At 37.4% G+C, this 26164-nt stretch overlaps 1 protein-coding gene across 2 annotated transcripts; it reads right to left on the bottom strand.

The window, feature by feature from the left end:
* Positions 1-511: 511 nt before the first annotated feature.
* API5 (apoptosis inhibitor 5) lies at positions 512-22354 on the bottom strand. 2 transcript variants are annotated; one of them, XM_063289631.1, is made up of 14 exons: positions 22162-22354; positions 19669-19830; positions 19154-19247; positions 18293-18358; positions 17499-17650; positions 15732-15938; positions 13612-13716; positions 13083-13172; positions 11945-12126; positions 10186-10279; positions 9250-9306; positions 8870-8946; positions 8001-8137; positions 512-2505 (listed from the first exon to the last, which is right to left on the bottom strand). In XM_063289631.1, the coding sequence occupies exons 1-14, from the start codon at positions 22228-22230 to the stop codon at positions 2426-2428; spliced, it is 1572 nt and encodes a 523-aa protein (XP_063145701.1). In that variant the 5' UTR covers positions 22231-22354; the 3' UTR covers positions 512-2425. The 2 variants fall into 2 exon arrangements, with proteins under 2 accessions (XP_063145701.1, XP_063145702.1); XM_063289632.1 differs by lacking the exon at positions 22162-22354 and adding an exon at positions 20737-20756.
* Between the last annotated feature and the right edge of the window lie 3810 nt (positions 22355-26164).

The following is a 26164-nucleotide window of genomic DNA, read 5'->3' as shown; positions in this document are numbered from 1 at the left end:
TGGTGGCCGGTTATTGCGGTCCACGGTTTTTAATCGGTTTTGATCAGGTTTAAATTCAAACAAATGCTTTTCAGCGTGTCCTTTTGTTTCGATGTCCTATTGTATTAGCGGTTAACCACAGGAACCAGACACAGAAGTCCAGTTGAAGCAGTATTCATCCATTCATGCTACATAAGCACGTATTAATTGGTTTGTCAACTGTAGAGTGCGAGAAGGAAATGAATTAGTTGCTTCATTGTCAATTGGAAATTCACGAAAGTTGCTAGTGCTGTTAAGGTGCCGTTTTTCCTGGTTAATTCAGAATGAGGACATGGGAAACGTATTACACCAAGAATAACAAAAGCAGAAACACCCAGGTATGCCCTTGTTGCTGAATAAATTATATTTTAAATATGGTTACCTATCAACCCTGTTGATATTTATACTATTCTGAAAATGCAGAGATCAAATGCTTCATAATTCTGCATGTTTTATCAAGGTATCATTAAAAAAATGAACAGCCACAAATCACTAACAAAATTACAAAATGGATTTATTGCAAAAGCATAAAGGAAATTTTACAAATAAAAAGCGGTTAAAGGGTGTCTCCAAAATAATTCACTGCATTTTTAACACAAAATGAGAGCTATTTCTAATTGACAATCTGCACATTATTTCTGAGTAGAACTATATGGTCATCCTATTACTCATCAGAGCCCCCTCCCAAAACTATGTAGCAAAAGTGGTTAAACTTCCTTAAAGGTTAGGTTTTTGAAAACGGAGTGTCTAAATAAGCAATGTACTGAATTAACAAAGTGTTTTAAAATCTATTAATCCAGTATTAATTTATATTTTGAACTGGTCAGTTTTTAGGACAATGGCTTAATTGGAGACATAAATTATGCCTCCAAATTAGAATCCTTTTTCTGCAATCCAACTTAGAAATTTTAAAATCACCTTCCTTACAACATGAGTACAACAAATGTAGAGCAGACCCTTAACTTGAATCATTTTGCTCATCAACACCTCTATATCAGAAAAGGGCGTACCAGCCATCAGAACCTAAACAATCTGTAGTTACCAAGAAATACATCTCTGTCCATTTTACAAACTAATTTCAGCTAATACACATTAGGAGCTTGTCAGAAATACCTATGTACAGAAATTTGGTTTTGTTATGCCTACCAAAATTGTAAAAAGGACTTGGGTCTGGGATGAGAAGGAATTTGCAGTTCTTTAAATCCAGTTGTAGCTCAACTGATTTCAATGTTTCTTCGGCATATCATCTTTACTATATTTTGCTCCTGTCTGACATCTGTATTGACATCTGCATCTTACAATGTTCAGTCCAAAACAAAACTGAAAAATTCTCAAGGAAGAAATGGTTTAAGTGGCAAACACTGAAGAAATTGCATCTGATAGTCTTTTAAATAAAGTTTTGAAGATGCCTATCATAATAAGGACATTTCCCTTTTGTAAGAATTACCAAGACATTTGCAAGTTTTTTTTAACCAAAGTGCAACTAAACTGTTGTAATTTTAAGTATATAATGCCACACCTACTTTAAAATGCAGCCATTTAACTGATTTGAAAAACAAATAGCTGTTCAAGACTAAAAAAAAAAATCTTAAGTTTAACAGGAGTCAGGTTACTGGTCAGCCACCTTAATATCTGCCAGAACATTAGTTTTTCCTGGGATGCTTTTCTAGCATTTTATTATTTTTCATTGGAATTTTATGACACAAAAATGTGTCTGCATGGGGATACATTTATAGAGAACTTTAAAAAATCCATTTGCAACACATACATTATATAACCATATATGGAGAAGAGCAAGATGTAGTGTTAAAATTAACACGTTTCCCCAGAAATAATTGGATTGGTGTAAGATAACAGTGTAGATTGTTCTGCATCCATGCTGCACACTTTAAAAATCAAGGAATTCAGTCAACGAACCATGCCACTATTGGCAGTTTATACTTTTTTTTCTTTTGCAATATAATTCTTTCCCAAGTGTGGAAATATGATTCAGTTTGAAGAGAAGTTCCTACTGATTTCAATTACGACATTTCCATCCATTATCTAGTATTTTATTATTATACACTGAGTCCACTTTGTATTATAAACCACATTTATAGATGAATGTAACATCTGTACGGAAGCAGCTTCAGCTTGAACACCCATGCTTTTTCCTGAATAAATCCTGAAGATGCTTTAAAAACAAACACAAACTTAAAATGCCAGCTGATAAACATCCAAAAATACAGTTGTCGTTTCACTGAGAGTCTGTAGTCCATTAGAAAAGTAGATCATACATACAAAGGTGTAAGAACATTTAAACCAGTCTTTTGCAGAAGGCAGTCTTTTAGACAATGCAGCCCCCTACAGGCAATCCTTCAAACTTTAAAGATGTTTTAGCCATACAGTAATGGCTTTGGAAATGCTTTCAGTAGATTCTTCCACGACTACGGTTACCACGTCCACCCCATCCTCTTCCTCGTCCACCACGGAAACCACCTCTGTGCTCTGAAATCAAAGAAAATAAAAAGTTTTCTCCCAGTGCATTTAAACTGACATAGTGTAGCAGTTATTGTTGGTTTTGCTTTTAAAAATATCTGATTTAATCCAAAATAAAAAGTGCTAAGAACACTTCCCATTCTTACATTCCTTCATGTAGGCATATACAGAGAGTCTTTGCTTAGTGACCACTCATTCAGAGATGGTTCGAAGTTACAGTGGTGCTAAATGAGGAGACTTACGGCTGGTCCTCAAAGTTGCGGCCATTGTAGCATCCTTGCGGTCACCATTTGCAACCTTCACTGCCGGCTTCCATCAAACAAAGTCAATGAGGAAACTGGCAGGAAGTTGTGATCACATGACATCATGCTTAACAACCACACATGATTTGCTTAACAACCACAACTAGAACTGCAATTATAAGTTGGTGGGGTCACCTGATTTTTCACTTTATGACTTCATCGCTTAGTGATGGAGTTCCCAGTCCCAATTATGATTGTTAACTGAGGGCTACCTTGTACAAGGGGAACACAGCAGTGTCTAGTAAGGTTAGTAAGAATCAGAACTGCTCTGACCAGTTATTCCTAAAGGAATGTGACAATATGAACATATCCTTGAAGGAGTATCTTTTAATTAAATATATATTTTTGACTTTTAATATGCTGTGAAGAAGCTTTACTTTGTAATATTTAGCAAACTGTGTTATTCCTACCCAGTATTAATTGTTATTGAAATTCAACAGTTCAGCTTCTATCTAAAAAAACACCAGCCTGTTCTGCTTCAGACTGGACTGCTTCTATCCCATTTGAAACCCAGTGCTGAACTTTGATTCCGAAATCTGAAACAGTATAATTTCCCATATCTGGAAATCAACTAATGACCATAATTGTGTTTAAAGCATTGGATGAAATTTAGAGTAACAGCAGTTCTTTACAAGGGGTTTTCTGAACAGTTTAAAAAAAAAAAAACATATGGATCTTTGTGTTGAGTATCTTTAAATGTAGTTAAGAATAGGGACTGCAGGACTTCCGATGGGGACATGGCAGACTGAACAGCTGTGCCCGCACACTCAGCGGGCAGAACTGACAACACTGCAGTTTTTTGGGGTTCAGGAAGGTTTTTCCTGAAGCCCAGGAATGTTCTCTGGATAAGGAAAACACCTGGAATCACCCCATCTGTCCTGCAGACGGCTGCTTGCAGCCAGAAGATTGCAAACAGTGTTCACATTCAACTGGTAAGAGCAGCTGGGAGGCTGGGACATCACCATTTCCAAGCCGCGCCGTAGCCTTAAAGGGACACCAAGACCGGCCACCCCATTTCTAAATAACCCAACTTATATTTCTTTTAAGTACACGTACCTTAAGAGAGGCTTTCTACAGTGAGAAGCGGGTTCTCTTGGTACTTATATTTATTTCTGGGATTAATTTTTTTAATTTTTTTAAATTTTGGGCTTTGTTTTCCATCCAAATATTAAGACTGAGAGTAAATAATTGTCTCCCTGTTATTATTTTTGTACTAAATTTGAAGATATTAGCATTTTCCTACATGTTGAATCAGCTGTTTTGAACTTTCGGTTTTCTGCTTCTACTTTCCCTAGGGAACTGTCTGCATATCTCACTTTCACTTCTGCAAACACATTCTGGAATTCTTTCATATCTTCAACTTTTGCTGGTTAAGCTTCAAGGGGACACCATAATCTACTGCTTGAGACATGGAGGGTTTTAAACAGACTTTCTCTGAGATTTCAAACAGATTATTTCTGATTCCTACCAAGTTTTTATGCAAGGGATTCAGGACATTGTGGAAAATACGAGGTCTAAAATGTGTCATCTGGCTGGGGATGTCGTGGATGAAAATGAGGAATTTAACAGTGACAGAAATGTCTCTTCTAAGGATGAGATCGGGGCTTCTGTTGAAATGCTGGATGAAGATCGGATAGTCAAGCTGAAGAAATTAAAAGGAAAGATCGAGTTGCAAGCCACAAGTGAAATTGATCTTCTGATGGAATGCCATGGAAAAGAAGGGGTTGTTGTGTATGGGGGGTCTCCTGAAGAGAAGTTGGAGTTTTTGAGGGGGCCAGTTGGGCCGTTCAATTTTTTAAAGAGAAAAGCTCTGTGCGCATTGTGGAGACATGTAAATGCTTTGGTCTATTTTGAAGTGGGATAAGGGTTTAAGAATATTTATCTGGATTGCTTTTAGGGTTTGGCTGATTTCATTTATCTTTAATTGTTTGGATTAAGATTACTAAAGTATATAAAAATATTATTTGGTTTTGGGTTTAATATGATTCTTCTTCTTAGCGTTTTTCCCGCACTATGGCAGGGTCCGCTTGTTGGCATATCCGTCTCCATTTGGCTCGATCCAAGGCATCTTCAGGGGTGATGTTCACGCATTCCATGTCCTCCTTAATGCGGTCCATCCACCGTTTCTTGGGTATATCACGGGGCCACCAGCCACCAGGATCCAGACGCATGGCTATTCTCGCCGAGTCTTCTTTGCCACATATGACATGTCCATACCATCTAAGCCTTCCTTCCCACAGTTTTGCCACGATTGGTGTGACTCCCAGTTGTCACTGGATGTCATCGTTCATGGCATGGTCAAATTGCGTTAGTCCAAGGCACCATCAGAGCATTCACATTTCCATCACATGCAGGGCCTTTGCTGTCGCTGGCCAGCACTACCATCTGTAGAGGGTGACTGGGCGCACTACCGTTTTTGGGTTTAATATGATTATTAAAATTGTTGTATTATCAAGTACAATGGCAGACAATTTATATGTTTTTGTTTGATCTTTATTATAGTAGACAGGAATGTATAGAAAATAGGAAGGAAATAATTAAATAAATGTTATCTTTGGGGGGAAAGTTGATTAGGTTTGTGTGTGCGTGTGCGTCTGTCTGTCTATCTATCTATCTATAAAATATATATAAATATAAGCCCTCTATCTATCTATCTATCTATCTATCTATCTATCTTTTAATATAAGGGAAGGGAACAACTGTATTTAGTGATTTTTATAATGTGCCAATGGAATGATTTATAGAAATAATGTGATTTTGGTTTAATATAGAGTAAGGGATTGATTATGGAAAATAGTTTTATATCCTTGCTGTTAAAAGTCAGAAGTCACCTCTTTTTGTAATTTTGAAAATTTTCTCTTGTGCTTCTACACTTTTATAGCTTTTTTTCTTTGTAGTTTTTTGTTTTTCTGTAGCTTTTACCTTTGCTTAAACTTAATAAAATTCTTATAAAAAAAAAAAGAATAGGGACTGCAATGCTGATACATTGAATCCTTGGTTAACCAGACCGCAGTGTAACAGATTTTGGATACAATTGTCAAGTTTTCGATTCTGACTTTGTCCAAATCTAATGGATGAATCCACTATATCCGGACCAATTCAGACAATTCATTTCCACCAACTGACATTTATGTCACGATGCAATTGACAGTATGTGCATAATGTTGTCATTATGTAAATGACAAATTGTGCCATTACATCATGATATAAATGCAAATTGTGTTTTCAGTTTTAATGGACATTCAGGAGTAATAGACATCCCTTCCAATGATCCATTAAACCTAAGGCTTACTGTATTTTTTTTTAACCACTTGGCAGAAGTTGGAAGTTTGCAGCAAAAGTTGCTCCTTCTGAAAGGGTAAAAACGCCAAGTATTCAGATGAGTACGTTTATGTGGAGTAAAGTCTTTCACTCCAGCTGTCGTTTAACAGGACAAATGACTTCATTCTACCTTTTGCACACGAGCAGTTGCTATACAAAATCAAATATTCTACTATTTATCCTAACATTATAATTATTACTCATGCTTGCATATACCACATACATGCTATCATATTGTACAGTATAGGTGACTCAGGTGACTTCCAGGTGTTAGAAAAAGTTACAGTTACTGATTACTTCAAGTAACAGTTACCTCCCTGGTCACCTGTGACAAATTTGCAAAGGCAAGATTTTGGAAAGTGGAAATGAGTTTTTATTTCCCTAACCTATTAATCTGAGGTACAGGTTGGCTACTGGAAGTATCATTGGACTTATATGAGAGATTTATCTGTCTAAAAAAACCCAAAAAACCACAATGCAAATTCCAACTGGCTTGCTTATACTGTATTTACTCAAAAGGAAGCTAACCTAAATGTAATACACTCTTCCCTCAAAAAAGAAAAAGTTGTAAGCACACACCAAAAAATCTGTGCAAAGTTCAGTTTTCTTGCCAGGTCTACCTAGAGTTACCTGCTCCAGTTGAAGCCAATCCTGGAGATCTCCCTCCAAATAAATGTGAGTGGCATGGGGGTGTGTGCAAATATTTGTCAGAAGCCCTCGCTACTAAAACCAGTAACAGCAGGATGAAATAAATTAACAAAATTGTAGAAAAATGCGTAAATGTGCTACACAAATTATCCTTCCTCTCTGAAGCAGAAACGGGGAAAAAAACCCATAATGTACAGTCATTACTTCCCACTAATTTACAGGTATTTAAGGGAAAGAGAACCAAGACATCATTTTGAGAGTATATTTGCATGCCACTTTCCAAGACTGTCTCCTCCTAATCAGACAATTATTTATAACTCTGAGAAAGTCCTGATGAAGGACTAACTGCTGATGTACATCTAAGAAACTCTGGAATCCAGCCAACCTGTTTGATATAAGAAAAAATTATCGCAATGACGCCTGAAAGCTAAACATAGTTATTTAATTGACATGAAAACTGCTCATCAATTTTCTCTGTTAAAAAGACAAAAATGATTTTTCTTTTAATGACCTAATTCTAAAACTTCCAAATATATGCTTTCAACTTTAAACATTTTTAAGATATCCTAAGTTGACTTACAGAGTATTAAAAGGAAAACAGCACAGCAAAAAAAACTGCACTAAAAACTTACATCCTAACCAGCACACAGCTGCATGCAAAGTTTAGGAACATCTGGTCAAATTGTATATTTCAATGAACCCCAAATAAATAGTAGCTGATGTTTCCTACCAAAGGAGATGTTACAAGTATTGATTGAAAGGGTGCCCAAATGTCTGCATCTGCCCATTCGTTGTTTTCTTTCTTTGACTCAGTAAACAACTGAACATAAATAGGAAGTGTGCATTCAAATTTTCAGAAACCTGTGTTTAACTTTGTATCGTGTAGAAGTTGGGTCAATATCTGTTCACTTAGGGATTTCACTGAAATACACAGTTTGACCAGGTTTGCATACACCTATATACTAATATAAGTAGCGTTCATTCAGAAAAATATCTTCTAGTATACCACGATGTTGAATCATTTCCTAAATTACATAATACAGATACATGCTAATAACTTATCCTAGACATTCAGCATTTAAAATGGAATAATGTTAGGATGATACCTTCAAAAACAGGAAGACACACACATAATCCTGAAAAGGATACAAAGGGGAAAAAAAAATCGAAACACAGGGTCTGGCTGCTCATGCATAAGACAGAACTGCAGTAGAATTACCTTGTAATACTCACCATATGAAAAATTGCCCAGGTTACTGCTGTATTTCCCACTGGGTGGATTGTAAATCTGCCTAGCATCTCTTTTGGGCCCAGCTTGGGTCTTTTTTGCTGGCAAGTCTGAAGACGTATCTTCACTGGCCCGTTTTTGCCTTCATAAAAACAAGCCAATACCAATATAATTAGAAGACAAGAGTCAAAGATTAATGTAAGATTCCTAATGTTCAGTTTCGGAATATGTCAATGATAGTACTCTGTGGAAAATTATTTTAAAGAGGTGCAAAATTAATAGAGTTGTATGTTTGCTTTAAAGCAAAAGGCAGCTCGTGTATAATTAATGCTTCTCCTGTGATGCAAAATAGCTGAATTTTAATGGCATGATTTTCCTTTCTTATAAAATAAGCCTGGGAATAGGAACAGGAGGCCTTTGGGAGACAAACTGTTTCCACTGAAGCCCTTGAAAAATGGACCAAAATCTGAAGGCATGATTTGACCATTTGGGGGATCTTTTTTAGGAGCTTAAATATGGGAATAGATGAATTTGCCTCCTACAGATCTCCATCTCCCATAACTCCCAAACCACCCCCTAAAAAGGCTGAACACTTTTGTTCCTACCCAGCAACATCATCAAGACACAGAACACCTCCTGTCACCCCCTATCAGGTTGGAATGTTGTATTTACAAGTTGTCACCCTTATGTTAGACCAACACATTTATACTCCCATGGTCTGAACATGGAGTTTTAAATCTTGCACAAACATTAGTTCATTTCACCATATTTTGCTAAGTCCTTATCTCTGCATATCAAAAGCATAATTAAAGACAATAAGGTTCCCTGGACTGTAGAAAAGATAGGGACTTATTATCATTCACTGTTATCTTACCCAACTTCAGACTTCTGTACAGGTTTCCAGGAGAGTGTAACTGTGCTTTTATATGAAGGAGGAATGTGGAAAAGATCCTAGAGGCAAAACGGGAAGAAGTCTGTTTTAAGTTTCCTGAAATCAAATTTCTTGGATTATGAAAAACATTTCCTAGAAAAATCTCATTTTAAAAACAAGCACATTTGACTTCTGAATGTCTCATACATCTCAGAATGATGAAAATGTTTCATTCTCAAAAGAAGGTAACAGAATCTCATTTTCTCCTTAGGCTGTTTTCAAAGACACATACATTTGACACAGGCTTCGCGTATTGCTCAAATAGAAGAAAATAGTGACAAAGTAGACTTGTTGATGTTTTTATCCTGTATGTAAACACTTACCTTAATTAAGACGTTGATATTGTTTGTTATTTTCAGTGCAACCACTTTAATTTTGTTCTGCAAAAAAGAGAATATGGACTATTTATTAAGTGCTACACCTACATGATTTAATGCTGAAATACCCTCTGCCATTTTCCCTAGTTCAATTTTTGGCACTGAGGGTACTGGTTAATTATTTCCCAGTAGAAATATTGCTCTTTATTCTAGCTGGAAATGTTCATGTTTACAGAAGCCTGACGAACTATGTTAATATGCAACTAATATACAATTATGTTATGGTTATCTAACTTCTGCAAAGAATCACTGTGCCGAGAAACTTGCTACTTACAACCTTTATAGTAGGTTTTTTCCAATTTCTTGAAGTGATAAAACCAAGTAAACAACGTACTGGTGTGCTCTGAAAGGTCCTCCACAGATGCTATCAGCAAAACTCCCTCCCTCCTGTCTGTGAGAGTACCTAACTTGGAGAACCCTGTTCTGTTCAACTCACAGTTCAGTTGTGCTTTTCTCAGTGAATGACAGGGTCCTGATTTTTCATCAGTGTTCCTGGACAGACTCTATAATACATCTTATTATTCTGGAGATTCTCTAACACTTAGGGAATTTTAGAATACTTGGGGAAACAGAAAAATTCACACACTAATGTTTTGAACCAAGTCACACTCATTAGGTGTATACATCATATCATTATATTGTAATGAAGATGATGTTATGAGCTTACAAATTGCAATCCCTGATCTAGATGAAACAACAAGGAACTCAGGAACTTCGAAGTAAACATAAGTGATAGTTTTTTCCTGGTTGAGAGGGTGCTGGAAAGAGTGAATATTGGTTGGAGCCACTTCCTATTTGTACAGGTCTTACATTGCACTGTCACATGAAAACAGCCTTTTAAGTAAACTCACTTAAGGTCAAAGTTTTCAGATGGCTACTTACCTCTTCTGTCTTTAATGCTTCTCCTGTTTTGCCTTGGAGGGCCAAACGAAGTTGTCGGATGTAAACCTGAAGTCCTCTAGCAAAATACTGTAATCTAGAAAAGAGAATCGTTTAATATAAAACTGTGCAGCACTATATAGTAAAACCAACATCCTTCTTAATCTTAGGAAAGAATAAAAAAAGGTGACCACCTAAAAAGAAACCGATATTGTCTGTCAGAAAAACGTCTGAACATCAAATTTGTACTAGTAAATGTGTGCAACTTTTTAGATGAAAAAGTTTTATTATAGTTCAATGCTTTTCAATAATAGAAGTAGCTGTTTAAAAGTAGCATTTTACCAAATGATATAATACTGCAACCACTTACTATTTTACCCTCAAAGTATCTTAGCATTAATTCTGAAATTCTCAAGCTTTGCTGCATACTGAATGGGCAACCAAGATGGCTGCAGTTCATGGGAACTTGGGCAAAGTATTCTGTAAACTTTCTCCTTGTCTAGTACACTCCTGGAATTAGCCATCAGGCTCCTCTGATTAGGACTTGGAAGGAAATCACAAACCTCCAGACTTTACACAGCTGAACATCGTTCTTAGTCTATCACTTGGCAAAAGTCAACTCTCCATCTCTCACTCAGCTAAATAAGAATATTTACTGAAAACAAAAATAAACCAAATGAAATGGTTGATTGTCATTACTACCAGTATGGATGTGCAAGTGCCTTTTATATCCATGGTGAGGCAAACCCATAGATTTTTCTTCCTGCTTTTCCCATAAATTATCATATTATTACATTCACAACTTATACTATGAAATTCACAACGTGAAAGCAAAAGGGTCACTAAGACAGTAATGGTATTCTAAGGGTGCTGGGACCACAGCAGCATTCCCAGCATTCCAGAAAGATTACTGCGTCATTGAGAAACCTACAAAAATTCTTTCCAACAACAACTCTGACATCTTATCTTCATCTTCAGGCTACAATTCCTTTATGTAGAGACAAAGGCTAAGATCAAATAGGCTAAGATCAAATGTCAGAAAGTCCACCATATGTCTATTACATTCATTTTGGCTGCTGTTAATAAAAGCAGCACTAGATTTAAGAACTTCGTAAAAAAATTCTGTCAAAGAAAGCCCTCATGCATTATTCCAGAATGCTGTAGTTCAACTTTGACTTAATATGCTGTAGGACATGAACATGCAGCCAATACTTTGTAGTAAATCTATTGGATATCCCTTTGGCTTGATCAGTGAATGTGAAATAGAACAAATGTATTTTGTTTCATAACAAGAAATTATATTTCATTTGTATTGTTTAGAACCCAAGTACTAGTAGCAGTTGTGTTGTTTAGGAAGTTGAACCTAAAATTGTGATAATTAGCTTTGAGATAATTGAAATCAATACTCAAACTTACATAGGAGAAAAAACTACTGGAATAATCCTAAAATTAACACTACGATCATATGCATTTTCTCTCAGAACTCAATAGCGTTTCTTCACAGGTAAAATCACAGGGCTGCTTCTTTGGAAGACACTGTTAAACCAATTATATCTTAAATTGTAATTGTAATTCTGGGCTATACACCTATTGTGGCCCAGAAAACTTTTTTCTTTCCACCCTTCCCTTCCATAAAATACTTTGACCATTCTTTTATGAATATTTATAATAACTTGTCTGCAGCACAGAAAGATAATATTCTATTCCATATTTCTAACAGGGACACATTATTGTCATTCTAATAAAGCCTGCATAGTACTACCTGATTTTAAAGTCTTTCACTTTATCTGTATTCAACTTTGCTGTTAGGAAGTCTGGAAGTTTTCGTCCCAGTTGATGAAAGCTATATAACAAGCATTCCACATAGCTGAATTGCAGTTTAGGCTCTTCATTGCCTGCATTCTCCCCATTCTCTGCTTCTTCTGGAGGGAGTGGCATGTACTCCTGAGAAGCAAAAAAGCACATTATATAGCATTTATTTTCAGCTAATATTTCTCATGCTGTATTTCCAATTATTAGAAATTATGTACTATGAGCTCTTTCCAACATCATCTGAAAATACTTCCATTTGTCAAGTGAGCTTCCTGTTGTTTTCCTCCATCCATCCACCCAGGTGCACAAAACAGATCTATTCCAAGGAGCCCTCTAACTCCAAAAAGCAGATTCTGGGGTACACAAAGGCATGATGAATCTTTCCCACTGGGAGAACAGCATTTGTCAGGAGAATGACACTGGAATCCAATTTGAATTTTCTTTTAAACAAGAATCTACAAATAGGATTGCTACAGTAATAAAGAATTTCATTCCATCATCCTTGTGAAATAACTGTAAGCATTTTTCCTACTAGTCTATTCCCTACTTTGTCTAAGGAGGAGAGGTTTTCAATTCTTTCTTTTATATTTCATCTGCAGTTTTCCACTGTACTTCTGAAAATTCTTTTAATCCTCATTTCTTGCTCTTTCTACAACAACAAAAATACATCTAGAATTTATTTAAGGGCATTTAAAATTCTGACCCTATAGTAGAAGAGTCTAGGAGAATCAATAATTTGGCCACCATGTGTCACCACAGTACATGGACCACTGCCCTTTAATATAAAAAGTAAGCAAGCCTTTCCTTTTAACCCCTCCAAGCTACCAAACATTTACTTTTTAGGTGCTGGGCTATCACAGAGAACTGAAAGCAGAATGCTCAACTTATGCTACATATGCTTTATAGTAAATGTATTAACTAGTCCACTAAAGCAGTTAGCTATTATGACACACAAACACACTTTAAAATTAATTGTCTAGTTAGTACCCTAAGAACTATTTGATTCCTGAAATGCTTATATACTCAATCAGAGATTTAACTCTAATTACGAACTTTTACAACGTCCCTAAAATTATGAATACTCTTACCAGTAACTTATCAAAAAGTTTCTTTAGATTTGATTCTAGCTTTTCCATGTCCCCACAAAAGGAACTCATCTCTGCGAGCAGTTTTAGTACCTGAAAAAGACAAATTCTATCTTTAGAAAATGGAAGATTTACAACTCCGTACTATGACAGTGTTAAACATAAGTAGATCTGAAAAACAAATCAAATCAAATCTTGCTCACTTGATTATGACATAAATTAGATAGGTCAAAATGATAAAAACACTTATTTGTAAAAAAGATTATGCCTGTTTGGCTGAATGCAATATACCTTAAATTAGATTACGTATTCTTCTAGATTGAAAACTCCAGGCAAGGAGTGATTTACTTTTTCTCATCTTACACTGCAGTGTGCAAAATAAAAGGGAATTCTATATAATTACAGGAAAGAATTTGAGAATAAAACTTTAGAAGCACCCGTCAGTACTAGCAATACATTTCTTCATTTGACACTGTATACCCTGGATAACTGTAATTCTAGCTATATATTCTATATATTCAGATTAGCTCACCTCTAATTGGATATCAAGGCCTTCAACTGGAGTGGTCAGAGAACTCAAATTTGGCAGCACATGCTCACAGAAATAAGTGACAAATCTTGTAGAGTGAACATTTTTCTGTGGAAAGTCAGAACAGCAATTACTACTGCAAGATTAGTAGCAGTTAGTACTGGAAAAAAATGTATCAATATGGCTGTTACAATTCTCATGTTACCAGATAAGCCAGGCCTTATTTTTCTAGATGACTGAACAACTTCAAAATTTTTGGAGACTCACTTATGCACAATAAATGTAGCACTACTGCACGTAACCACCCATCAAGGCCCAAATTCCCCCCAAGTAAACTACTTATTCATACTCAAGCAAATTGGTATTTTGAAGGGTATGAAGAGTTGGCTGACATTTCATTCATTCTCATCTGTAAAACTGAATAATAGAAGTATATTAATCAAAATTCAAGGAAGATGTAGAAGAACTACAAGGAGTAAGATATTTTGAAGTTCAAAGATGAACTTGCAAAAGAAAAAAAGTATCAATTCCCTTTTAGCTGTTCCATGCTGCAAATATCATAAAGCTATAAGGAATTTAATTGAAACTATTTTTAATGAAGATCCTGTAGAATAAATTAAATTTTATTTCAGGTACAGTTAATAAAATGCATCCTAATACTGTATGAGTAATAAGAGGAAGCATAGTAATAAGGGCAAGCATATTCCAAAAATGAGTAATATTCAAATGTTTAATGTTAAAAGTGTTATTCTTTTCTGCAACACTATCAACATGACTCTCTCTCTGGAAAATATTTATAAGAATAGATGTAATGGCTGCACATTTAGCATTTCTGATGAGAATGCAGTAAAACCAGCATTATTCATCTGGCAGAGCTGCTACAATATAACAGAAAAACAATATTTAAGTTGTTCTGTAGCCACAAAAGAGGAGAAGATAATTACAAATATCTCATGGACGTGCCAGAAGTTATATAAAAATTACGTTATATGAACTTTTTAGGACTAGTTTAGCAAAAGGAACTACAGAGCTAAATAAATGCTAACAACAGATTTACTCTTACAAACATTAGGTAAACCGTTACAGGTTATTCATTCTACTTAAATCTTAATCTGGTTTAAATCTTTTATTCTTGCTTGCTGATTATATTTTTCACTTAATGTTATTTATTTACGCAATTTTTACACCATTCAAATCGATCAACTCTAGGCAGTTTACAATAAAACATAAAATAATGGTTTACAGTAAAACTCAACACTTTAGACTAACATAGTCTACAAACAGCTGCCCAGTTACCACCAGTTCATATTGAAATGCCCACCTAAAAAGACCTCTTCAGGGCTTTCTCAGATTCAAAAGTGAATGGGCCAGCATTATCTTTGGGAAAAGCAAGTTCTATAATGTTGGAGCAATCACAGAGAAGGTCTACCTTGTGGCCCATGTACCCTTCACAGAGATGGATACTTAGTTAATGCAGTTTTTATTTTGTTCTACTGTTAGCCCCTTTGGGTGCCTCTGCTTTGGTGGTAGAGAGCAAGACAATTAAAAAACAGGATACAAATGATTTTCAAAATAAATGCATGTGCCAGAAATACAAAACCATGGCCTGCATTATAGAACACAGGTAGTCCTCGATTAATAATGGTAATTGGGACAGGTACCTGTTGCTAAGCAACGTGGTTGTAAAGTGCGACATCATGTGACTGCACTGATTTACAACAGCAATTGCGGTTGCTGTTGTTAAGCTAATCCCGCACAATCGTTATGTGCAACATCACGTGATCGCCATTTGTGACCTGCCGGCTTCCTCATTGACTTTGCTTGGTGGGAACTGGCAGTGAAGTTCACAAATGGCAATCAAGTGACTGTGGAATGCTGCAACTGTCTTAAGTGCGAGCTGGTTGCCAAGTGCCCTAATCACGATCCTGTGACTGCAGGGATGCTATGATGGCCGCAACTATGAGGACCAGACATAAGTCTCCTTGTTCAGTGTCATCGTAACTTCAAATGGCCACTGAACGAGTGGTCATTAAGTGGGGACTACTTGTATTCACTCCAACCCAGCCAGTTTGTTTTTTTGAGTTGGCATGAAAGTCACAACATTCTTTAACACGAATACTTACAGAAAACAGTGGAACTGCTTGGCGAGTGCACTGCAAGAGTCTGTCCACACAATCAGGGTCCGATGGATTGAAGGTTTGCTCAAGATCAGCCTGTTCAGCCACTAGTTCAACTAGCTGTTGCCTCCCACTTACTGTCTGGAGGCTTTTTAAGCCAGATAGTATCTTCATGAATAAGACAAACTCCTCACCTGTCACATCCTCAAGCACCTGAAGAAATGCAAGGAAGGAGAAAATAAAGAATACAAAATTATAGTGCACTTGGGGGGGAGATTTTGCATATTCCTTTTCCTTACAAACAATAATTGATTTTTTTAATTGCTTGCAATGTACACACTATTTAAATCTCTACTCATTTAGCCTAAGAATGCCCATGCATAATATGTTAATTTCTTCCAAGACCAGCCAGTAACCAAGCAAATATTTGAATTTTGATCACCTATGTTCAAATCCAGCACTCTTATTTGCTATATCATACTGAATCCCTGATTAGACTGATTACAGGTAATACCAGTATGATTAGAACGTGAGAAAGCACTTTGCAAAAGATACTGTGTACAAGCAGGGTTCTTACCTTCAGGCAGGTAATTCTACTGTTATACAGGGCTAACTGTTTAATGGTACTATTAACCTATAGTAATAGTATTCTTATTAGGATCAACTAAAACAGCCTTTCCCCCAATGAAAGGCTAATGATCATGGGAGTCAACTGAACCTAACAGTGCATCAAGTCAAAGTGAAGAAAATGTGTTAGTATTACAAAGACTTCTATCTGTATAATCTCACATAAATTAAGATACAAGAATGTATGTTCCTATGAGAGCTTAAACCCCTTACAAAAGTAATGAACAAATCCAGGAAATTCTTTTTCAGAATGGATGTTAAGCAAAATAGGATCATTTTATTGTAAACCGCCCAGAGTCCCCCTTTTTGGGGGAGATGGACAGTAATAGAAATTTGAAAAATAAATAAAGAAAATAGAAAAAGAAAAAAATATTGACACAATCAATGTCCCAGTGTAAAATCTGCAGTAACCTTAAGATGAGAACTAATGCTGTACAGACTTAGAATAACAATCTGGGTTGTGCCAACAATTTTGAATTCTAAACCTTAAGAGCTTGAAAAAGGTTATTTTCACCTTATTGGAAGTGTTTTGACCTCAAAATGGTCTTGTTTTGGCTCTGAATACTTCTGCTACAGTAAGAAGTTTTCCGGCAAGGTCAACAACAAAATGGGGAAAATGAAATTGAAATATTTTGCACAACATCAGAAACAATGGGTACTTTTTTTCCTGAAAAATATAAAAGCGAGTAGTCATGCAACTCTGTCTCTGGGAACAAGTCCTTTATATGAGTAAGAAAAACTTGTCATGTCTTATTTTGACAAAGCTGGACGTTAATTTTAGATAACAGCATACAATGTCATCTTTGATGTGGTAAAAACTCAACAGAAGCTTAATTAAGTTGTATTATGCCATCCTGCAACAATGGAACTTCAAATGGAAACTGCAAGGTGAAACCAAAAGAAGGGAAAGCTTATTCCATTAGTAAAAATCTGTTCATCTGATGGATTGTATCCAACATTTTTTTTAAAATCACACAATGTGTGTTACATCTATTTACCAATGCCAAGGTATCAGTATTATCACCAACTAGTTTTTGAGAATGACTGCAGTTAATAATTTAATTATTTTCTACTCATAATACAGTGTAGCTCCTCATGCTGTTTATAAAAGTCCCTGTAATCATTTAACCAGATTAATATATTCACCTTCTTTGATTCTGTCAGTATGAGCTCCTCTACTTCTTTTGTTAACACCTCTTCAGGCAGTGTCTTGAGTTTTGTAGAGAGGAATTTGATGGCTCTTTCTCGCACAATATCCTCTCCCTGAAGGATTTGACTGAACAAACCACCCAGTGTTCCTAAAACAGTGACAAAGGACACATGTTCACTTGTTTATAACTGAAAGGAACAGATTATTTTTTGTTAGATATTTAAGACTACATCCAACAGTATATGAGGGCACTTGCTTATGTAAATTCTCTCCTTGCAATCCTCCCCTTTTTAACTGCCCCCCTGCCCCCTTTCCCTCTTATCCTAAGTCTGCTCAGCAGATCCTAAAAGGGGAATAAGGGGGAAAAAGAATACTTTTGTCAAATTTTCTTGTAAGCAGCCCAAAGTCCCCTTGGTTGAGTTGGGCAGCCATACAAATATTTTAAATAAATAATGCTGAGAGACACCCATTGGATGCAATCCATTATTTTCCAGTAATATAATATGGAAAACATAGCTTTAAGATGGTTTTTTAAAGAAGCAAAAATAATCAAAAACGTTCTAACTGATCTGTATTATATTTCTAAATAGCTATCATAGTAGTAAGCACTGAATTCTTGCTATCTTTACAAATGATTTTGTTATTGTTACCATAACATGTTTTTATTCTGATTACTATGACAACTATTCTATTGTATGAGGCAGAATATACTCAATATTTTATTTCAAAATATTCAACACAGATAACATTAACGTGATAAAATACTTTAGCATAAAACTGCATTCTTTACCTTTAGCATCCATCTTAAATATACTAAGCAAAGCATTGTTAACTAAGTTGAATTCTGCAGAATCGTCTAAAAAAAAGGCAAGAAAACAAAGGATCAGAAATCCTTTTAAGTTAAAAAGTGCCAAATACTGGAAATTAGGAAATACAAAAATTCTTGTAATTCCAGACAAAGCCCTTACAAAGAAACCAGAAACCAAGACAGTGCAAATACAAAATTAAGTGAAAACTGATTCCAGCTAAAAAACTTTTGCTTTCCTACAATAAATTTGTATGCATAGAAATACACCAAGTATTTAAGTATATGACAGCAATTAGAACAATAACAGAGAAACATTCATTTGGCACAAGAAACATACATAAAATAGAACATATAGGTGTCAGTATTTAAAAAGTAGACAGACATCAATGCCACATTTTAGCTTTTGTGGTGCACTTTAACAGTGTCTAAAGCACTATTTTCCAACAAGTGTGACTGATTATATGCCATCAGGTTGGTGTCGACTCTTAGTAACCACACAGATTACATAGGTAACACCTAAGACAGAATTTGAAGCTGCAAATAGTGTCTTCTACCCAAAAGTTTCTCCTGTATTATGTAGAACAGCAGTGCTAACAAAGACTCAAAATCAGCACCAATATTTTAGATCACAACATCCCCCATACACACCGTTATTTTCAGTAGGAAAATACAATATTTATGAATATGATGAGATAACCGGAATAAAGGGAAGAAGATAAATTCTTCAGAAACATAGTAGTACAACTTCTTATAAGAAAACAGTAAGAAAGCTGAAGCCACAAAGCTGTGGAATAACTATTTAACCTCATCTTTGACTAAAACTAATATAATGATCTTTCCTACCTGATTGCAGGAGCTGGGTAAGTATGTCTGCCACTCTAGGAAGGTTATCACCCATAGCAAACTGAGGTAACTCTTTGATTGCTTGGCGCCGGATCTATAAACAAGAGAGAGACACATTCACCAGTTGGATAAATATATTCAAATATATCATACAGATGATTCAGCATCAGGATTATCACAATACAAAATATAAAATCCAGCATAAGCAGTACTTAGGATTTCACTGAATCAAAGCTGGCATGTTATGCTATTAGAAGATTTACCATGTAATTCTGCAACTGTTCTATGTATTTTAATTGTGCAAGAATAGAAGAAATAATAATACAGGTTATGGACTACTGTTAACAATCTCAATGGACTGTGCAACTACACTATAACAAAAACAGATTATGCAACTGGATGAGGAGAATGGGCAAAACCGCCACATAAAATGAATTGTTGGTGTGATTTTCAATTACTGCATCAATGCACATCCCAACAGCATCTTCCCTTTTTGTAAAGAAAAAGGCACTTACTGAAACATCTTCATCCTCACAAAGATCCAACTGGGCATTTATAGCAGAATCTGCCAACTCAGGGAAATGTTTGAAGAACTTTGGAATAAATTGTGCTGCTAATCTCTTTTCCTTAGCACCTCCTTTGACACCATCCAAGATAACCTGATAAGCATCTTTGTGCTAGAAAAGAAGACAGAATTCTAAGAATGCAGAGCTTTCTACGTAGGTAATGAAAAATTAAAAAACAGTTACGATTTGCCTGGAAATTAGTTTCTCATAATAAGCAAATTATAACAATTTATAGAGTATCCCACCATTTCTGATTAAACATTCAGCAGAGACATGATACTACTTCAAAAGTATCAAATTTTATAACGAACAATGTTAGAGTGTTCTACTGCGACACATAGTTTTGACAGATTGTACTCAAAAACTGTAACATGCTAGCTCCCTCTCCAGCATCTGGAATAGTGTGCTTAACATGACTTACAGCATTAGCCTATGAAATAATGAATAATGTACAGATGACAGCAATTTACTCTGATCTTTCACAAGCACTGTTTTTATCATCTTCCCTAAGCCATACAAGCAACCAGAAAAGTTCTGCTGCCTTTTTACAGTAAAGAATGGCCTTTCTTTTGAAGTTCATGAGGGTAAGCACCTTTTATAGCTGTTCCAATACCTTATTTGTTTTGGCTTTTGGGTACCAAGCTTAATCTGATAAAGGACTAGGGCTGTAGTTATCCAAATGCAAAGGTGATTCAGCATACACATGGAAATTCATGCTGCACTTACTGGCAAGTCCTTAAAGCAATTTCATCTCCTCCTTGGATCGTGTTGCCTTAATTAAGGAGATGCCAACAGTTGTGATGTGTTTGCCTAATCATATTTTCCCTACTTAATAGGTTCTATGTTTTTTAAAACCAATTATACTGTATTTACCTGTAAATTTAAGAATGCATCTCTCCCCAAAAGGGAAGATTACATAAAACACATAGTTACTATACTTTCAGCAAAACTAAAATGGCCAACTCATTTTAAAGGTGCGGGGGGGGGGGGGGGAGAGGGGGAATCTAGTCTTCTTACCATATAAATGCACTACTTGGATAGTTTTCTTTTCTAATCTGCTGAAAACTTCAGTATAAGACTGAAATGAAATACAGACAAAAGGGACTTCTGTTATATTCTATGAGGCATATCTAACATAGAAAACGTTTGTGTAATATAAACTACATAATCATGTAAGTTAGAACAGTGTGTCTGTGACTCCTTAAAGAGTACTATATTAGATCCACTGTAACATTTTTTTTGCTGTAACTGTCTAGCCCTTTTCTCCAGAAATTGTAAATTAAAAAAAGGCTTCCCCAATTGCAGTGCCAAAAGGGATAATGGCAAGCTGAAGGGGAAAAAAAACACACTTGATGTTTTATAGAATGATAGGTAGCCTAAAGGCACAAGAAGCTGCCAAGCAGAAAAGGGATCTTGAATATTTGAGACACACTTGATTTTTTTTTACATGACATCTTACCATCATATCCCAATATATTTTAAGAAATGTTTTCAAAGAAAACCACGAACACTTTGTTGGAAGTAGAATTTGGTTTGTGTCCTTGGACCAGGTTTTGTTTGAAAAACTCTACAGACTGTTTAAAAATTTAACATTTTACATTGTCCAGTGCAACAAAAAAGCACTCCATTCTCCACCCTTTCTTAATTAACAGAAAGAAAAGTAAATGCAAGTGGCTGAAACTTGGAGGTCTTACTATTGCACAGGTGACAATATCCTAGGAAAAAGCCTGTATGTATAACATTTGTATAATGTCTGTATAAATCCTGTAATGAAATGATCAGGGCTAACAAGACACTGCTCCTTCCCAGCAGTTACAAAGGATCAAATCAAACCACATCCTAGAGAAAACTCCACAGAATTTAAAGGGACACTTTTATGTCAATTTTCATAGGATTCCGTTACCCCGTTTACAAAATCTTCCAGTTGCAGACTGATATGGTAACACTCCAGAAGCCTACCACTTCGTTTTAGGTCTGGAGTCCGCCATAGGGTATTTTTAGACAGATATAGATGCTCGCAAAATCTAACCAAGCGAGAAGGGGGAAGAGGATTTTAGGGCAGGCCAATGATTGTTTATGCAAACCCTGGCAGCGTCTGCTACTCTGTTCTTTTTTAAGTTGAATCCTATCCACCTGGCACAACTGGCGAGCGCGGGAGAAACAGCAGCAGCAATCTCCACACGCGCCCCTTAGGAATAAGCCTCCAAGGGCACTCGCCTTCGTAAACTGGCAGTAAGGCAATGAAATCTGGATTGGGGGAAACAAAACGAGCTAAGAGGGAGAGAGGGATGGAACCCCCCCGGCGACTTCGGTCGGTCTACGGGCTCCTTCGCGCCGCTTACGACTCGGCGGCCAAGGGGACGCTTTCGAGACCGTCTGGGCCCTGCCGAACCGCTAGGCCCAGAGCCCGAAGCCCCGCGGGCAAACCCCGTCGCGCCCCACCTCGGCGGCGGTCTCCTTAGCGTCGGCTAGGATGCCGTAATTACGGTACAGCTCCTCCACGGTGGGCATGGTGCGGCGCGGGCGTCTGCTCCTCTGGCCCCCGACGCCTTTGCTGCAGCGGCGAAGACAACCACCCTCCTCCACACCGCAAACTGAAGCCAGCGATACCGCCAAGGCAGGCCGCGCACAGCTACGCAGCATCCGGTGGCAGAGGCTGCATCCCGCCCGACAGCGGCCCTGCAGTCGCGGAGGTCACAATGCAGCCATACAGCTCGCGGGGCTGCGCGGATGACGTCGTCCAGCAGCGTCCGAAAGCGAGGGACGTGATTCTGCTCTGCCGAACTCTAGTCATGCGGGTGGCCGCGGGTGACTGCTATGAGTTTGAAGGGGGCATCTGGTAGCGCTACCCATGGTGGGCGTTGCCTGGCTCCAATAACAGCCCTGAAAGGCTGTGTTGTGTCAACGGCTCACGTTAAAAGCTGTAAGTCAACCCGCTCTTGATTTTTATACACATCGTAATTCTGATCTTTTAAAATGTTAGTTTATACACGTAGAGATCAGACTATATTAGTTCCATCTCTGGACGGAAGACCACCAAGAAGGGCAAAATGGGAAGTCAAGAAAACCCAAGCCGTCTCTCTGAATGTTTGATGGGATTGTTATGGTGTCTTTTTATACATTTCGCTGCTATTATAAGGTTCTGAGATTATTATTCAAGGGGTTTAAATTCGCAGTTTGCATTTTGGATGAATAGTCTCTTTTGCTCTGGTTACCCTGATCAGAGGAATCACCTTAACGCACATGGCTTAATGCACTCTGTAGCAGAGGAATATTAGTATTCTACTGCAAAAATCTTAAGAGCTTAGCATAAGTTTTGTTGCTGTATAGCTGAAATAAAAGTATTGTTATTTGTATTATTTTCCTGTGTCTATGTGCTTTGTTAGCTATGCTGATAGCCAGCAAACATATACAGTGCTTACACACAGTGTCTGTAGCAAACAGTGCATCAGAGTGATGACCAAGGTGCACAAATGCTTTGATGCCTGATACAAGTATGCAAGTTAATAGTTTTTTGCATGATGTCCTCATCCATGTGTCATTTGGCTGCAGCAAATCACAATGATGTCAACATGACAACCCATGGATGCACATGCCATCACACATACATCTTGAAGCTGGCTCCCTCTTCAAAGCCACAATTGAGGGGCAATTAATAGGAAAAATGAATTAAAACAATCTTCTTCACTGTGCCAAGATACGTAAGAAAGATGTAAGCAAACTATTTGAAAATACCATTAAAGAAATCTAAATGAGGTAAAGAATAACCAAGTTGCATTGACCATGAAGAGGGTATTCCCTACGAACAGACTTCAGTGTAATATCTAAGGGGATCAAATATACAGGTGACCCTTCCCTCGTACTTCTCAAAGTCTGTGCCCCACCTGAAAACATTCATTGATTTCTTTATGGATTCTTTTAGTTCAAACAAAAAGAGGAAGAGTCTATGCAGCAAAAAAACAACAACCTCCAGTGTAATCTTTAATTCCAGGAATGCTCCTGAGTCCAGAGACATTCTTACATGGTAAAAACAATGGCAGCCCAATGCTTTATTTACAACTACACTGAAAAACTTCAAGGTATGCTGCAGTGGTAGAAAGCATCTTATTTATAAGAACCCTGTTAAGTAAGCTAGGCAGAAAAAATGACTGGCCTCCATGGTTTCTAGGCAGAAAAAATGACTTGAACTTGAATCTCACTGGTTCCTGTCCAACACCTTAAACCAATGTTTCTCAAGCATGGCTGGCTGGGGAATTCTGGGGGTTGAAGTCCACCTGTCTTAAAGTTGCCAAGTTTGAGTTGTTGTTGTTTATTCGTTTAGTCGCTTCCGACTCTTCGTGACTTCATGGACCAGCCCACGCCAGAGCTTCCTGTCAGTCGTCAACACCCCCAGCTCCCTCAGGGACGAGTCCGTCACCTCTAGAATATCATCCATCCACCTTGCCCTTGGTCGGCCCCTCTTCCTTTTGCCTTCCACTCTCCCTAGCATCAGCATCTTCTCCAGGGTGTCCTGTCTTCTCATTATGTGGCCAAAGTATTTCAGTTTGGCCTTTAATATCATTCCCTCAAGTGAGCAGTCTGGCTTGATTTCCTGGAGGATGGACTGGTTTGATCTTCTTGCAGTCCAAGGCACTCTCAGAATTTTCCTCCAACACCACAGTTCAAAAGCATCGATCTTCCTTCGCTCAGCCTTCCTTATGGTCCAGCTCTCGCAGCCATATGTTACTACGGGGAACACCATTGCTTTAACTATGCGGACCTTTGTTGTCAGTGTGATGTCTCTGCTCTTAACTATTTTATCGAGATTTGTCATTGCTCTTCTTCCAAGGATTAAGCGTCTTCTGATTTCCTGACTGCAGTCAGCATCTGCAGTAATCTTTGCACCTAGGAATACAAAGTCTTTCACTGCTTCTACATTTTCTCCCTCTATTTGCCAGTTATCAATCAAGCTGGTTGCCATAATCTTGGTTTTTTTGAGGTTTAGCTGCAAACCAGCTTTTGCACTTTCTTCTTTCACCTTCATCATAAGGCTCCTCAGTTCCTCTTCACTTTCAGCCATCAAAGTGGTATCATCTGCATATCTGAGATTGTTAATGTTTCTTCCAGAGATTTTAACTCCAGCCTTGGATTCCTCAAGGCCAGCTTGTCGCATGATGTGTTCTGCATACAAGTTGAATAGGTAGGGTGAGAGGATACAGCCCTGCCGTACTCCTTTCCCAATCTTAAACCAGTCTGTTGTTCCGTGGTCTGTTCTTACTGTTGCTACTTGGTCGTTATACAGATTCTTCAGGAGGCATACAAGATGACTTGGTATCCCCATACCACTAAGAACTTGCCACAATTTGTTATGGTCCACACAGTCAAAGGCTTTAGAATAGTCAATAAAACAGAAATAGATGTTTTTCTGAAACTCCCTGGCTTTTTCCATTATCCAGCGGATATTGGCAATTTGGTCTCTAGTTCCTCTGCCTTTTCTAAAGCCAGCTTGTACATCTGGCAATTCTCGCTCCATGAATTGCTGAAGTCTACCTTGCAGGATCTTGAGCATTACCTTACTGGCATGTGAAATGAGTGCCACTGTTCGATAGTTTGAACATTCTTTAGTGTTTCCCTTTTTTGGTATGGGGATATAAGTTGATTTTTTCCAGTCTGATGGCCATTCTTGTGTTTTCCAAATTTGCTGGCATATAGCATGCATTACCTTGACAGCATCATCTTGCAAGATTTTGAACAGTTCAGCTGGGATGCCGTCGTCTCCTGTTGCCTTGTTATTAGCAATGCTTCTTAAGGCCCACTCAACCTCACTCTTCAGGATGTCTGGCTCTAGCTCACTGACCACACCGTCAAAGCTATCCCCGATATTGTTATCCTTCCTATACAGGTCTTCTGTATATTCTTGCCACCTTTTCTTGATCTCTTCTTCTTCTGTTAGGTCCTTGCCATCTTTGTTTTTGATCATACCCATTTTTGCCTGGAATTTACCTCCAATGTTTCTAATTTTCTGGAAGAGGTCTCTTGTCCTTCCTATTCTATTGTCTTCTTCCACTTCCGCGCATTGCTTGTTTAAAAATAATTCCTGATCTCTTCTGGCTAACCTCTGGAATTTTGCATTTAATTGGGCATATATCCCCCTATCACTGTTGCCTTTTGCTTTCCTTCTTTCTTGGGCTACTTCTAGTGTCTCAGCAGACAGCCATTTTGCCTTCTTGGTTTTCTCTTTCTTTGGGATGTATTTTGTTGCCGCCTCCTGAACAATGCTGCCAACTTCTGTCCAGAGTTCTTCCGGGACCCTATCTACTAAGTCCAGTCCCTTAAATCTATTCTTCACCTCCACTGCATATTCCTTAGGAATATTAGTGAGCTCATATCTAGCTGATCTGTGGGTCTTCCCTAATCTCTTTAGTCTGATCCTAAATTGTGCAATAAGAAGTTCGTGATCTGAACT

Source organism: Candoia aspera, chromosome 1 (assembly GCF_035149785.1).
Source record: "Candoia aspera isolate rCanAsp1 chromosome 1, rCanAsp1.hap2, whole genome shotgun sequence".
NCBI classification, from domain to species: domain Eukaryota; kingdom Metazoa; phylum Chordata; class Lepidosauria; order Squamata; family Boidae; genus Candoia; species Candoia aspera.
This window is presented reverse-complemented; position numbering and strand designations above follow the sequence as displayed.